Here is a 15,750-nt window from a genome sequence, read left to right as displayed (position 1 = left end):
AAGCGTAAGCCACCATGCCTGGCCCATGTCTCTGAAATCACGATTTATTTTCTAAACAAGAGATTTTTTTTTATATGAAGTACTGCTGACAAAGTTTCCATCATTTTCCAGTGAAACTGGGTGTTGTTTATTTATGTGACTGGTATAAAAACAGGCATGGGGTGTTCTTAAAACAAAACAAAACACAGTTCCATGAGATAATAAAAGAGCCAGAAAGTTTCCTATGTGTACATGTCCAAAAAAAAAGCACAACAAAGCAGAAAAACCCTTCTGAGGGTGCATGATAAGTAAAGGACTATTTTAAGGTTCTAAGTTACAGTTGAAGCATATGTATAATTGAGCGGTTGGGTTTGCATATTAAAAAAATAAAAAGTATTTTTAGTAGAGATGGTGTTTCACCATTTTGACCAGGCTGATCTCGAACTCCTGACCTCAAATGATCCACCTGCCAATCCCAGCTACTTGGGAGGCTGAGGCAGGAGAACCTTTTGAATCCAAAAGACAGAAGTTGCAATGAGCCAAGATCGCACCACTGTATTCCAGCCTGAGTGACAGAGTGAGACTCTGGCTCCAAATGAATGAATGAATGAATGAATGAATGAATGAATGGGATAATGTTTAAAAAAAGATGAAATCAACCCTATGTTTATTTCAATCCACACACAAATAATTTCTTTACAAGAGAGGTTTGAGGAGGCTACAGAACTATAGCTCATATAAAATAACCATCCAGCTGGGAAGCAAATGAATGAAGGCCAAAGCTGTAATGCTGAAGCACTGCACATTATACTTTGCCCCCGTGATTGTAAAAACCATTCCAAGTTCTTCCTTTTTTCCTTTAATTTAAAAAAAAAATTTTTTTTGGAGACAAGGTCTGACTCTGGCAGGAGTGCCGTGCCCAGTTAAATTTTTCTATTTTTTGTAGAGACGGGGTCTCTCACTATATTGCGCAGACTGGTCTCAAATTCCTGGCCTCAAGCCAATCCTCCCTCCCTGGCCTCCCAAAGCACTGGGATTACAGGTATGAGCCACTGCACCCAGTTCCCATTCCAAGTTCTTTATGGCTCAATATTTCTCCTGTCTGATCAGTCAAGCTTTCTTTCCCCCAGGACCCAGCGAAGCTCACATTTACACTGCAACTGTGCTTGGTTCTCTTTTCTTTGTCCCTCTCCTCTCTCGAATTCCTTCCTGCTGTCCACTGACTGATGCCTGCAGATGGCAGGGACACCCACTAGGAAAAGGGCTTGAGCTCAGCAACTCACAGCATGGGTTTCCCAGCCCTAGAGCCCAGTGGGCTTTGCAGTGCATGGAGCAGGGACCTGACTCTGCCTCCTCTCCTTCTCCTTCTCCTTCTCCTTCTTACAGCAATGGGGGGCTTACATCCACTTCCAACCAAAGCCAGGGTAGAAGTGATTGGGAGCTTTGACTTTTCCTCCAGGACTATGAGAGAGGGACAAAGAAGATCAATGTCTTTGAAACACTTTGAACATGTGAGAAGTAGAATGACTTCTTTTGTGAGTCTATTGAAAGAGACATAATATACTTGTATAACAGAATAGATGTGAAAATTCTGTGAATTAAGACTTTTGGGTCTGGTAGAGCTCATTTTTCATCCTGGTTCTACCACTTACTCTCTATGTCTGGGGCACAAGGTTAATAATCAAAAATCAACTTTTATATACTAACAGAAAACAATTAGAAATTAAGTTTAAGGCCGGGCACGATGGCTCATGCCTGTAATCCCAGCACTTTGGGAGACTGAGACAGGAGGATCACCTGAGGTCAGGAGTTCAAGAACAGCCTAGACAACATGGGGAAACCCCGTCTCTACTAAAGATACAAAAATTAGCCTGGTGTGGTGGTGGGTGCCTGTAATCCCAGCTACTTGGGAGGCTGAGGCAGGAGAATCACTTGAACCTGGGAGGCAGAGGTTGCAGTGAGCTGAGATCATGCCACTGCACTCCACCCTAGGTGACACAGTGAGACCCTGTCTCAAAAAAAAAAAAAAAAAGAAAAGAAAAAAGAAAAAGAAAAAAAAGTTTAAATTCTATTGATAATAGTATCCAAAAAACCCATAAAATTCCTAGATATAAATTTAACCAAAATAATGTACAAGACCATTACACCAAAAGTATAAAATATTGCTGAAAGAAATTAAGAAACCCTAAGTAAATGGAGAGATATGCTATGCTGATGGATTAGAACAGAGGCTGGCAAACTATGGCCCACAGGCCAAATCCAGCCTGCTGCCTACTTTTACAAATAAAGTTTTACGAAACAAAGGCATTCCAACTTATTTACATCTTGTCTATAGTTGCTTTCATGCCACAATGGCATAGTTGAGTGTTTGTGAGAGAGGCCATATGACCAGCAAACCAAAAATACTATCTAGCTTTTTATAGAATGAGTTTGCCAACCCTCGATTAGAAGACTCAATATTTTAAGATTCAGTTGGAGTCTATTTGACCTATAGACTTAACACAATCCCAATCAGTTACTGAAATCTCTCCGGGCCTTAGGGTCTACAATGTGGGTAATAACAATAACTATTCTACTGGTTTGTTGCTGGGATTAAGAGGGACAATGCGGCCGGGCACATTGGTTCATGCCTGTAATCCCAGCACTTTAGGAGGCGGAGACGGGCGGATCACCTGAGGTCAGGAGATCGAGACCAGCCTGATCAACATGGAGAAACCCCGTCTCTACTAAAAATATAAAATTAGCCAGGCATGGTGGTGCATGCCTGTAATCCCAGCTACTTGGGAGGCTGAGGCAGGAAAATCACTTGAACTCAGGAGGCGGTGAGCCGAGACTGCACCATTGCCCTCCAGCCTGGGCAACAAGAGCAAAACTCTGTCTCAAAAAAGAAAAAAAGAGGAAAATGCATGGAAAGTACCACATCTGACACATGGGGACTATTTAAGAAGTCTAAGTTTTCTTATACATACTAGAATAGCAATAACAACCATATTTTTCTAAAGAAAATAATTCTCCATAGGGCACAGAGCATTACATCATCTCCTCTGTATTATTTCATTTCTGAAAATATAGAAAGTACTATTTTCAGGGACCCAACAGCCATGGTTCTAGCATTTCTGGCCCGACATTTATGCACATCTCATTTTCACATATTAAGGAATCAATAGTGGATGAACAAGAGAGTAACAAAGAAGAAAATATCCATCTGACAAGATTTCTTCGCGTCCTGGCCAACTTTCTCATCATCTGCTGTTTGTGTGGAAGTGGGTACCTCATTTACTTTGTGGTTAAGCGATCCCAGCAATTCTCCAAAATGCAGAATGTTAGCTGGTATGAAAGGAATGAGGTAAGGAAAACATCGCTGATGAAGTGAAGGTTGACGGCAAATACTGAAATCTCTGGTTCCTATGCCATTCATTTGACTTATTGACAGTCTGGATTATAGGCTTGTTTTAATAAGTGAAATTACATCCCTTTCCAGTCAAATAGCATGAATACCTGAACAAAAAGTCACCTGTTATTAGGTTTTGGGAACTGGCTTTTACAACTAGAAAAACTGGATTAGCAACTGGATAGCCACCTGTGCAACACCAATTACTAATGAGGTGATCCTTTCCTCACAGCTTTGCAGTGCCATATATCGTAAATCAAGTGTTTATTAAGGCATGGGTATGATCCTGGGCTCTCTTTTCTATTCCTATTTGTCTATTCCTGCACAAATAACAAACTGATATACTATGCATTTACACTATGTCTTAATATCTGATAGAGTGAGTTTTCTCATCAAGCTCCACAATAAAACACATTAAGGTTTCATTGTGATAACACAAAATCCATAAACCTCTTTTGGGAATTTGACATCTGTGGTCGTTTGTGAAAATGGCTACAAATTCTTTCTATCCTTGTATGTACATCCCTTTGCTTTCCTTTGAACATTCATGAAGAGGTGGAATCTGTGTTCCCCATCTTTTGAATCCACCTTAGCTTGGTCATGTGACTTGGTTTAGCCAATGGAACAATAGCAACCATGAAACATGCAGAGATTTGAAAAGTGCTTGTGTATTGAGACTTGCTCTTTTACTGCTTTTGGGAACCCTGAGACCTTCATCATGTGAATAATCTCTGGCTAGCCTCCTGAATGATGAGACACGTGGTCCAGTTTTCTCCCCATCCTGGCCAATAGCCAGTAAACCACCAGATATTTGAATGGAGCCATCAGCCATCAGCAGGTAAGGCCAACAAAAGAACCACCCAGTTAAGCCCAGTTTAAAAAAAAAATGCTGCCCCACAGAATCATGAGCTAAATAAATTAATAATAAGAAAGAGTTTATCTTGCATTCAAACTGCAATTTAAAAAAGAAGACAGCCTATCTTCCCCCAACAAAGCAAGAAAGGATATATAAAAGGAAATATGGAATTGATAGGAGGACAAATATAAAGCACAAAATCAGATTTAAATCTAAATATATCAGTGATTCTAATAGATGTAAATGGATTTGATGCTACAGTTTGAAGACAATAATAATTAGATCAAAAACTGTTAAAGCTATGTGCTATTTATAATTAACTCATCTAAAACATCGGGACACAGAAAGGTTTAAAATAAAAGAATGGGGCCAGTGGTTTCTGCTAATGGTGGCCTAGGTTATTTGGATCAAGTAACTAATTAAAAGCACTAAAAATGCTTGTTTAAAGAAGAAGCATACCTTGAAAACACTGAGGATCTGAAAACACAGTGAGAGACCCCCAAGACCAATTTTAAGTGAAAGCCTGTGACCAGAAATATAAGGGGAGTATCAGTGCCAAGTCTCTTATGCTCTGAAGGCAAATGCTGACTTTTCAAACACTTGTTCCTATTCTAGTTCCATCCCACTAGGGCCAGTGTCTTAGCCTGTGTTGTGTTAATTAGGTTCCTGCAGCCTTGATGTGCTGACTCTGTCCTAAGGTGGGAAGTTTCACAATAGCCAATTAGCAGTTCTCGAATTCCCAATTTATTTTGAGGCCTTCATACCCAATCAGTCACTCCACCAATATTCAACACACAGGCAGTAATAAAAGGGAGGTAACAAACCACAGCGATGGCTCCAGAGACCAACACATCAACAGATGAGCCGAGTGGGTCCAGAAGTCATTCAGGCGCTGGCCAGCAGAAGCAGGCATTGCTGTTTCTCTCTTGCAGAGCTTCTAGCAGCTGCTGCCAAAATCGGGAGAAGGTTCCAGAGTTCCCATGGGCAGAGTCTCCGAAGGCTTTTTGAACAAGGCCAGGTCCTGGCTGCTTTTATGATCCTCCCAGATGGGTCTGTTCTCTTTATCTCAGCCAACATTTCATTCTCTATCAGTTAATTTCAGGAAATACCAGGCAGCAGCAGGTGTTCGCTTATCACCTCAGTCCATTATATACATGCTTATCACTTTGAGAGAGGGCGGAACAACTTCACTATGGGCTTAACGCTTTTTGACATGAGTGACTCTATTTTGAGACATTAGGATCACAAATTATGATATATGAGTTTGCTAGGGCTGCGATATTATTATATATTTCTTATTATATATTGGTCTGCTCCCAGTTTCTGGCACACAGCCCCTAAAACCCTTGGAATCTCTAAAGTGATCAGTGTTTTTTTTTGTATGCCAGTAAGATGACTGGTGGCTGGAAGCTCCTGGATAACCTCTGCATGTGGGCTGGCTGCCAGGGGAACCAGCCAGTGATTAGAAAATTGGAACTTTCAGCCGTATCCCGTCACCTCCAGGGAGGGGAGAGGGGCTGAGGTTGAGTTGATCACCAATGGCCAGTGATTTAATCAATCGTGACTACATAATGACGCCTCCATAAAAACCCAAAGGGCAGTGTTTGAAGAGCTCATGGGTTGCTGAACACGTGGAGTGTGGCAAGCCCAGCGGGCCTGGAAGTTCCAAGCACCTCGCCCATACCTTATCCTAAGCATCTCTTCCACCTGGCCATTCCTGAGTTATATCCTTTGAAATAAACAGATAATCTAGTAATTAAATTGTTTTCCTGAATGATTTGCTCACTCTAGCAAATGACCAAACCCAAGAAGGGGGTTGTGAGAATCTCTGCTTTATAGCCAAATCGAACAGAAGTTGCCAGTAACCTGGCGACCTAATACTTGTGATTGGCATCCAAAGTGGGGGCAGCCTTGTGGGACTGAGCCCTTCACCTGTGGAGTCTGTGCTCACTCTGGTTAGTGTCTTAATTGAATTGAATTGTATGCTACCCAGCTGGTATCAGAAAATTGGTTGGTATGGGAAAAAAATTGGTGTCAGAAGTGTCAAATGTGTCTGACACATTTGGTGTCAGACGTGTCCTGGAAGTAAAGTGTTGAGAGTATAGAAGGAAAAACATATAGGCTGCCACAACAAAGTACCACAGACTGAGTAGCTTGAACAACAGAAATGTATTTGCTCACCGTTCTGGAGGCTGGAAGTCCGAGATCAAGGAGTTGGCAGGTTTGCTTTCCCCTGAGGCTTGCAGGTGGCTGTCTTCTCCCTGTGTCCTTCTGTGACCTTTCTTCTGTGCATGTGCATGGAGACAGAGAGAGAGATCTCTGGTATCTTTTCCTCTTCTTATAAGAACACCAGTCTTATTGGATTAGGTCCCACCCTTGTGACCTCACTTAACCTTAATTACCTCCTTAAAGGCCCCATTTCCAAATAGTCACATTGAGAGTTAAGGCTTCAAGATACAAATTTGTGGGAGCGGGAGGAGGAGACACGATTCAGTCCATAAAGTCCAAAGAGACAAAGTTTCCAAACCAGGACTTTTCCATATTAGGAGGAGGGGAAAATCTCCCTAAATAGACCTCACCACCCCTCTCCCAGGAGTTAAGGCATTCAAGGTATGGGTGAACCTGATCTAACCCTCCTCTCACCTCCAGTAACTAGTAAGAGGGCAGCTTGCTGTTTAGGCTGGAAGTGGAAAAGAGAAGGAAATGGTGCTGTCCCCAGAGCCTGTGGCCTCGGACCTTCCACTGAGCAGACTTGTACCTGGGGCTCTCAGACCTTGACTTTGATTTGAAGCGTTGTAAATGGTAGTGTACCAGGTATCTGGCAGAACCAAGCTTAGAGCCTCTCTAATTCAGCATGTACATATCTAGGCCTCAAAGAACTCCATGAATAATTATTAAAGGTCAATGACCAGAAAAAAGTCAAAGGTTACCTGGTATACAAGAAAATAAGGCAAAATGACAGACTTGCTCTTTTTACCTACATGCCAAGATTTATTTTCATTTTTCTTTAAAGTCCATTAACTTCACTTAAGAATACATCTTGGTATTGGTCATTCTTGATATTCTCAGGTACACAGTGTATTTATTTATTTATTTATTTATTTATTTTTGAGATGAAGTCTTGCTCTGCCACCCAGGCTGGAGTGCATTGGCATGATCTTGGCTCACTGCAACCTCCACCTCCTGGGTTCAAACAATTCTCCTGCCTCAGCCTCCTGAGTAGCTGGGATTACAGTGATGCATCACCATGCCCGGCTAATTTTTGTATTTTTAGTAGAGACAGGGTTTCACCCTGTTGGCCAGGCTGGTCTCGAACTCCTGACCTCAAGTGATCTGCCCGCCACAGCCTCCCAAAGTGCTGGGATTAGAAGTGTGAGCCACCATACCAGACCACAAAGTTTTTAAAAATGTTAGGCAGATTCAAATCTTGTTTTTCATTTAAGGGAAGATTTATTGAATTATAGTTTTTTTTTAATTTGTTCTGTTCCCTTCTTTGGGTTTTCTTCAGGACCTCCTATTATACCTGTGTTGAATTTTCTTTGTCTCTCTTCAATACATCTTGTTTTCTCCTGAATCCTATTAACTTCTTTCTTCATATATTTTTTATTTTTAAAACTCTCCCCCTTTTTATCTTTTTCTTGTCATTATCATTATGTTTTTCAATTGTGATTCTCTTAGGTATTCCTCAATTTTAATATAGTTTTCCCTTAATTTCTTTTTTTTTTTTTTTTTTTGCAGTATTCTGTCACCCTTTTTCTGGGTTTTTCTAATTGTTATTTATATTGTTTTATGACCTATATTTTCTTAACATCTTTCAGTTTTCTGTTTTTGAATACTCATTATAATTTTTTAACTGTTTTATACAACTTACTTTTTGGTGCGTTTTCATTATCTGAAAGTTTAACCTATTTCTTGTTCTCTTTTCCTTGAAATAACTTTGTATGGGATTTGACCTAGAAAAAACTGTTCCACTGTTCATTTTTATATAAAGTTAGTTTTGCTGAAGTTTTAGTGAGGCATGGTTCAGGGTAACTTTCCTAATTTAATGGAGCTCTCTCTTCCAGTGTTTTTATGAAGTCTTCAAAATATACGGTGGCTTGCTGGATGAGAGCTCCTGCCTCTCATCCCTTTTCTACTTTTTATCTAGACCTTCCCATTCCTTTCTCTATATTCCTCCTGTCTGCTCAATTTCAATTCTGTTCTCAGAATAGTCTCCTTCATGTTGTGCCCTGTCCTGTTAGGGAGCTTGACTGATCAATTTCAAAAGTTCAAGAGGCCCAGGCTGTTTTAGCTCATCTCCAGATTAACCAAGAATGGCCTTACACTCACCTATTATCGGACTGAGCAGAGTTCCTCACAGTGTCTGCTGCTGTTCTCAGATTGTTCCGCTATGCTTTTCATTGGGTACCTATTAGCCATTTTGACATCCTCCTGTTCTCATATTCATTGGATATCCCACTGTTTCTCTTGACCTTCTCTCATCCAGACATGAACTCTGTAAGAACTTGTGGCTGTTGGTAATTTGTATTGTATTTTAGCCATTTGTATTTAAGGATTCATTAGGACACCTAGCTTTGTTGTCTATGTGTTTTTTATTTTATTATTTAATTGCTTTGTCCAGTTTTACGTGGGGATTCAGAGAGATTCAAAAATCATGTTGTGGCTATCATTACCTTCCCAGAACTCCAAGTTATTATTTTTAGTATGAAAATGCATTCACAATGAAAACTATCATTTTCTCTTAGGATAAAGTCCTAAATGGCTTTCCCTGACTTACCTTCCCAGTTGTACCTTTATTTTTATTTATTATTATTATTATTTGAGATGAAGTCTTGCTCTGTCATCCAGGCTGGAGTGCAGTGGCATGATTTCAGTTCACTGCAACCTCCACCTCCTGGGTTCAAGTGATTATCTTGCCTCAGTCTCCCAAGTAGCTGGGACTACAGGCACGCACCACCACACCTGGCTAATTTTTGTATTTTTAGTAGAGTTGAGGTTTTGCCATGTTGGCCAGGCTGGTCTCAAACTCCTGAACCCAGGTGATCCACATGCCTCAGCCTCCCAAAGTGCTGGGATTACAGGCATGACCCACTGCACCTAGCCCCCAATTATACCTTTAGTCACTCTTACTTTTCCCATCTTTACTAAACTGCAGCAACATTGGCCTCTGTTCTGCTGAGATGCCTTCTCTCACACACTCTCATCTCTCTTGAATAATTTCAGGTATGAGTTTAAGTGTTATATCCTTATTTCTATTATATACTTACAGTATTTACCCTTTGCAGCATTTTTACCTTTGTAATGATTAACTTATTATGGAATTATTTACATCTACTTTAAGTTCTTGTGGGCAAAGTGTGTGTGACTTTTTATTCTTTGTTGCATCTTTAGAATTTGGCACAGTGACTCACACATAGTAAGTGCTTAATAAATGAGAGATGGAGGAAAGACAAAGGAGAAAACTATTAACTGAAGACCTGCAATAGACCTCTATGCCCATTATTTATGCCTCATAGCGCTATGGCAGGGTAGGCATCCTTAGTCCTAGTTTTCGCATAAATATCTGAGGAACAGAAAGTTTAAGACACACCGCTTATTAGCAGTGGAGTCAGGATTAGGACCCAGTACCTGTCTGGCTCTGAGTCTGTCTTTGGGGCCTCATTCCTGATTGCCTAAGCTTACCTCTAACCCACTCTGGATCAGTGCAGCTGGACATCAACTCAGACACTCCAAATAGTGGATTAGAGGCCCCAATGTAGCTCCTGACCTGGTCAGAATGGGTTTAAGATACGGTAAAGGCAGGGACTGTGGGGGCCCCTCTGTAGGATGGGAGAACTGAGGAATAGAGTAAGAAGGGAAAAACGTCCCTTCCACAAAGCCTTCACTGGGTCACTAAGCTGTGAGAAGGACTCAAAAGATGCCCAAGATGAATTCTACCCTTAAGGGGATTGCAGTTTCCTTAAGATGCAGGCTCGACAAGAATAAACCAAAGCACAAACAACAGGAGGCAGGAATACCGTGATCAAATAAGATGTTTTGGGTTACAGATGGAATTGTCCATGAGAGCTGAAGAGGCAGTGGAATTTTGTGGCAAAGGCAGGAATTAGGCTGAACATTACACAAACATATAATGAAGGGCAGTGGTAGATATGGAGCAGTAATGGCTCTCCAGGTGAGAACTACATGGACAGGTATGGAGATGATGAGAAACCAAGCCAAGGGTCGGTGTGAGAGAGTGGGAGAGTCAGGACCAGCCAAGAAGAGTTGACCAACTTGCAATTTGGTCAACAGTTCAGGGATTTACTTTCCACTGGGTGAGCAGTTGTTTTTTGTTTGTTTTTGTTTTTTTGAGATGGAGTCTTGCTCTGTCACCCAGGCTGGAGTGCAGTGGTGCGACCTCGCCTTACTGTAACCTCCGCCTCCTGGGTTCAAGCAATTCTCTTGCCTCAGCCTCCCGAGTAGCTGGGATTACAGATGTGTGCCCCCAAACCCAGCTAATTTTTTGTATTTTTAGTAGAGACGGGGTTTCACCATGTTAGCCAGGATTTCCTGGCTATCTCTGACCTCGTGATCTGCCTGCCTCGGCCTCCCAAAGTGCTGGGATTACAGGCATGAGCCACTGCGCCTGGCCAAAAAGTGCTATTTTCATCAATACTAGTAACAACAACCATTATAGCATCTGGTCACACAGCAATTATGGTATGCAAGCACAGGCCAAGTGCTCAGGGCATGTTGATGGCTTTGCCAGGGTCACACAGCAAGCGGTATAGACCCCAGGGCATCTCCAGGGGCAGCAGAGGGGGCAGCAGAGAAGTGGAGATGGATGGCCATGGGAGTGCAGGGATGGCGGCAAAACAAGTATAATGTTGATGACACAACCTAGGCTTTCCTGATTCCTCAGGTAGAGATCGTGATGTCCCTGCTTGGAATGTTTTGTCCTCCTCTGTTTGAAACCATCGCTGCCCTGGAGAATTACCACCCACGCACTGGACTGAAGTGGCAGCTGGGACGCATTTTTGCACTCTTCCTGGGGAACCTCTACACGTTTCTCTTGGCCCTGATGGATGATGTCCACCTCAAGGTAAAAACCACAACACCCTCCACCCCACTGCAATTCCTGGTGCCCATAGTATTTTCTTTTTTAATATAATAATTTCATTATTATAATTCATATTAATTGAATAAATGTAAATTAAGAAAAATTAAATTAAAAAAAAACTCCTCAGAATCTATGACCCAAAGATGACCATTGTTAACCTTTTCCTATAGTTTTTTACTATCTTTTTCTCTGGTTGTCTTTTTTCACATCATATACGTGTCATTTGATACCTTAATATTTTATCTTCAGCCTTTTCCACACTGTTTCAGAGCTGCCATAAATGATTAACAGCCAAGTAATTGTCCTCTAAGGTGCTATGTCATGACTTAACTGTTCATCAATGCTCACCACACAATTATGGAGCACCCACAATGGCAGGCCCTGGGCTAGAGCAGACAGGAAGACACAGTCTTGTCCCAAGTGTGTTCACAGTCTGGGCTGGGAGACAAACTTCATTACAGCATGCTGTGGGATGTGCTTCAGTGGGGGCAAGCCCAGGGCAGCATGGCAGCGCACAGGAGGAGCTCCAGATCCCACCCTGAGGACCTTAGCAGCCATTGGAAAAGGCAGAGGGAACAGCTGGGTCAACAGGGAACTGGATGATGGCTGAACAGTGGAGTGGAGCAGAAGAGTGAAAAAATTAGAGCAAGGGAGGGCCCGATGATGTTGATGCACCTCTTCTCCACCCCTTCCCTCCTTATTATTGAGCTGTAGGAACTTTTTCCTGATGCTAACAGAAAACTGTTCTAAGCATGGAAGTGACTGAATCTGGCCCTAACCTCTCCTCTCCCCTCATCTCTGGCTTCCCTCCTACCCAGGAGACTGCTCTACCCTCCTGAGCCTCACATTTCTGCCACAGGGCAAAATTCTCTCCTGCCTCTCTCTCCACCCCTCTCCTCATGTTTGATTAGTTGACTAATCCTCCTTGAGGTTTTGGCCCAGCTGTCACTGCCTCCAGGAAGTCTTTTGTGGCCCCCATTGTGTGATGTGGATGCTCCTCCCAGAGAGAATTTCCCACAGCTCGTATCAGTCTGTCCTGTAATTGCCAGTTCATCTCTGTCATTTACTAGACTCTAATCTTTCTGAGTGAAGCTCCATCTCTCTTGGTCACTCCTGTTTCGCCACTACTTTATATGCACAGAAGAAGCCCTGAATAAATTATTTTCAAGAGAATAATGAATGACTGGATAGACGCATGAATGGATGGCTGAATGCTTGGATGGATGGATGGATGGACGGATGGATGGATGGATGGATGGATGGATGGATGGATGGATGAACAGACAAGTGGATGGATGGACAGACAGACGGATGAATGCTGACTTAAAGTAGAAGACAACTTCATGGGAAAGAGCCAAGGACTACAGCCTCTCCAGTACATATTGAAAGCCTGAGAAGGGAATTTCAGAAGGACTCTGTCCAGGGGAGAGCAGAAGCTAGATGGTAGGGTTGTGGCATTTGCTAGCTTTCACTGTTCTTATGGAAACGGTTGGACCATCCCTGGCTCCTTCCTACCCCATACCTCCATCTTCTGTTCTAGCTTGCTAATGAAGAGACAATAAAGAACATCACTCACTGGACTCTGTTTAACTATTACAACTCTTCTGGTTGGAATGAGAGTGTCCCCCGACCACCACTGCACCCTGCAGATGTGCCCCGGGGTTCTTGCTGGGAGACAGCTGTGGGCATTGTGAGTAGTTACGCTCTCTGAAAAGGTGACCCCTGTTCTCAGTTCTTTGTTATTCCCTCCTTGATGTTTCCATTTGAGGAATAACCCTGAAAACTTACCAGCTGTTCATCCAGCAAACATTTCATAATCATCTTGGAGGAAATAAAATGACCAAAGCTGGTCCTGTGCCACCTGGGAACTCCAAATCTCTTTGGTGTCTCAAAGGTTGCGATGGTGTCTGGTAGATATTTTCAATTTTTCCAAAAAAATAGTAAATTATGTCTATTCTACAAATGCAGAGAAAGCTTTGTCCTTCAGTTTTTGTCCTTCTTCTATGTGCCTCTGTGCAAAACCTGTTTTATTTTCTCTATATATCAAAAAAAAAAAAAAGAAAAGAAAAAGAAAAATCTGACTAGCAGGAGGTGAAAAAAGCTAGGCATTGTCTCCAGTGACCGACGGTCACATTTAGTCTTAGTGGGGGCAGCTGGCACTTCAGAATAAGTAGGGAAGCAAGGCCTTCGGGTCCTAGTGATGATGACTACGATGCATTGGGCATAGCCAATTTAACAGGCAATTCGCATTTGCATACATAATTACTAAGTTTCACAATAGGCTTTTGAGATTGATATCAATATCAGCTTCAAGAGGTTCAGAGATTATTCCAAAGCCATACAATTGGTAATGTGGAGCTGGGACCTAAATTAAGCATTTTCCAGAGCCAGGGGTCGCCTCTCTTCACACACAAAGAATCAGAGGGTCACAGAGACAAAGTCAGGTGGGTGGGGGAGAGTTTATTAGACTTTTAACAAACTCTCAGGAAGAGTGGGAGAAATGGGCAAGGTCTCCAACCACCCCCTCTTCCTGTGTTCCTCTGCAGGAATTCATGAGGCTGACGGTGTCTGACATGCTGGTAACGTACATCACCATCCTGCTGGTGGACTTCCTACGGGCTTGTTTTGTGCGGTTCATGAACTACTGCTGGTGCTGGGACTTGGAGGCTGGATTTGTAGGTCACCACTTCATGGACATTCTGCACAAAGAAATTTCAGCCATCCTCTTTGATACTTATAGCCAGATGCATTCTTGGGCATTTCACTTCTTTGGAGGCTTAATGACGGTCTCTGCTCTGTGGAGTAGTAAATTGTTTAATTTGTATTTCCTTTAAGGGTCCTATTTGCCTTCGTAGGGGAAACTGCTTTTTCCCAATGAAATGAACAATGTGACCTTCTATTCTAGGAAATGGAGGCATTTGGCCTAGGGGAAAGTGGACCACACACTCCAGTACTGAGCCGATGGTTGATAGGCACCTGAGCAGCCTCAACTCTCATTAGGGGGACTGAAATCTGACAGTGGAGGCAAATATTTCAGGAAGTTCTGGAACACACCAAGAACACAATAACCATTGGTCCTGTCTTCTGGATGATGCTTTGAGAAACCTCCTTTGACTTGTATTCCCCTTATAGCCCTCTTCCTCACCTACCTCGTAAATGTGTGTCACTTCTTCTCTGTAGTGGCCTTCTATGCTCTGGCAGAACCTCTGGCTCAGGCACCTGTGCTGTACATGTCTCTCCCGCAACACCTGACTGGCCCAGCCTGCAGTCACTGGTGTGCATGTAAGGTACCTACCTCTTACCTGAGCTCCTGGTGAGAGGCTCCGTAGGATGTTGACCTATGTAGCCCTCATCCAAGCCTGGCCCAGGTAAGGGCCCCAGTACAGGTTTCTGTCACATTTTTTTTTCTTTCAGTCACCAGTCTCAGTTTTAAACAAGTCTACTGAGCTCCTCGGCAGCCAGGAAAGCTTCATAATCTTGTCTGAGAACAAAGATGAAAGAACTGTGTGTTCAAAGAGGATGACATCTTTGATAGAAAGACACAATATTACTAAGAGGTCATTGTTCTTAAATTTGTTTGTAAGATCACCACAATTTCCAAATAATACTAAAGTTCATTTGAAAAATAAGCACGTGAGGCCGGGCACGGTGGCTAATGCCTGTAATCCCAGCACTTTGGGAGGCCAAAGCGGGCGGATCATGAGGTCAGGAGATTGAGACCATCTTGGCTAACACAGTAAAAGCCCGTCTCTACTAAAAATACAAAAAATTAGCTGGGCGCAGTGGTGGATGCCTGTAGTCCCAGCTACTGGGGAGGCTGAGGCAGGAGAATGGTGTGAACCAGGGAGGCGGAGCTTGCAGTGAGCCGAGATCGCACCACTGCACTCCAGCCTGGGTGACAGAGCGAGACTCCGTCTCAAAAAAAAAAAAAAAAAAAAAAAAGCATGTGAGAATATCCAGAAAAAATATTTAAAAAGAAGAATAAGGCCAGGTATGGTGGCTCACACCTGTAATCCTAGCACTTTGGGAGGCCAAATTAGGAGAATTGCTCGAGTCCAGGAGTTCAAGACCAGCCTGGGCAATTTAGCAAGACCCCATCTCTACAAAAAATAAAAAATTAGCTGGGTGTGGTGGTACATGCCTGTAATCCCAGCTACTCGGAAGGCTAAGGCAGGAGGATCCCTTGATCCCTTGATCACACCACTGCATTCCAGCCTGGGCAACAGAGTGAGGCCCTGTCTTAAAAAATATATAAAGAAAAAATAAAAAGAAGAATAAAAGGAACTAGACTTACCATAATACTAAAACATATGATAAACCTATAATAACTAAAACTGGTACTAGAAAATAGACCAACATGTCAATGGAACAGAATAGAAAGTCCAGAAATAGATATTATCTATATGGGCCTTTAGTTTATGACAA

General features: G+C 42.5%; 1 protein-coding gene across 1 annotated transcript in view; it reads left to right on the top strand.

Annotated features, from left to right (window-relative positions):
- TMC2 (transmembrane channel like 2) overlaps window positions 1-15,750 on the top strand; it is a 108,543-nt gene that overhangs the window by 63,956 nt on the left and 28,837 nt on the right. Inside the window, exons 11-14 of the mRNA XM_054466653.1 lie at window positions 3,137-3,325; window positions 11,128-11,307; window positions 12,866-13,015; window positions 13,872-14,000. Coding sequence (XP_054322628.1) covers window positions 3,137-3,325; window positions 11,128-11,307; window positions 12,866-13,015; window positions 13,872-14,000 — 648 coding nt within the window. The remainder of the gene's footprint in view (window positions 1-3,136; window positions 3,326-11,127; window positions 11,308-12,865; window positions 13,016-13,871; window positions 14,001-15,750) is intronic.

Source organism: Pongo pygmaeus, chromosome 21, assembly GCF_028885625.2.
Source record: "Pongo pygmaeus isolate AG05252 chromosome 21, NHGRI_mPonPyg2-v2.0_pri, whole genome shotgun sequence".
Taxonomy (NCBI): domain Eukaryota; kingdom Metazoa; phylum Chordata; class Mammalia; order Primates; family Hominidae; genus Pongo; species Pongo pygmaeus.
This window is presented reverse-complemented; position numbering and strand designations above follow the sequence as displayed.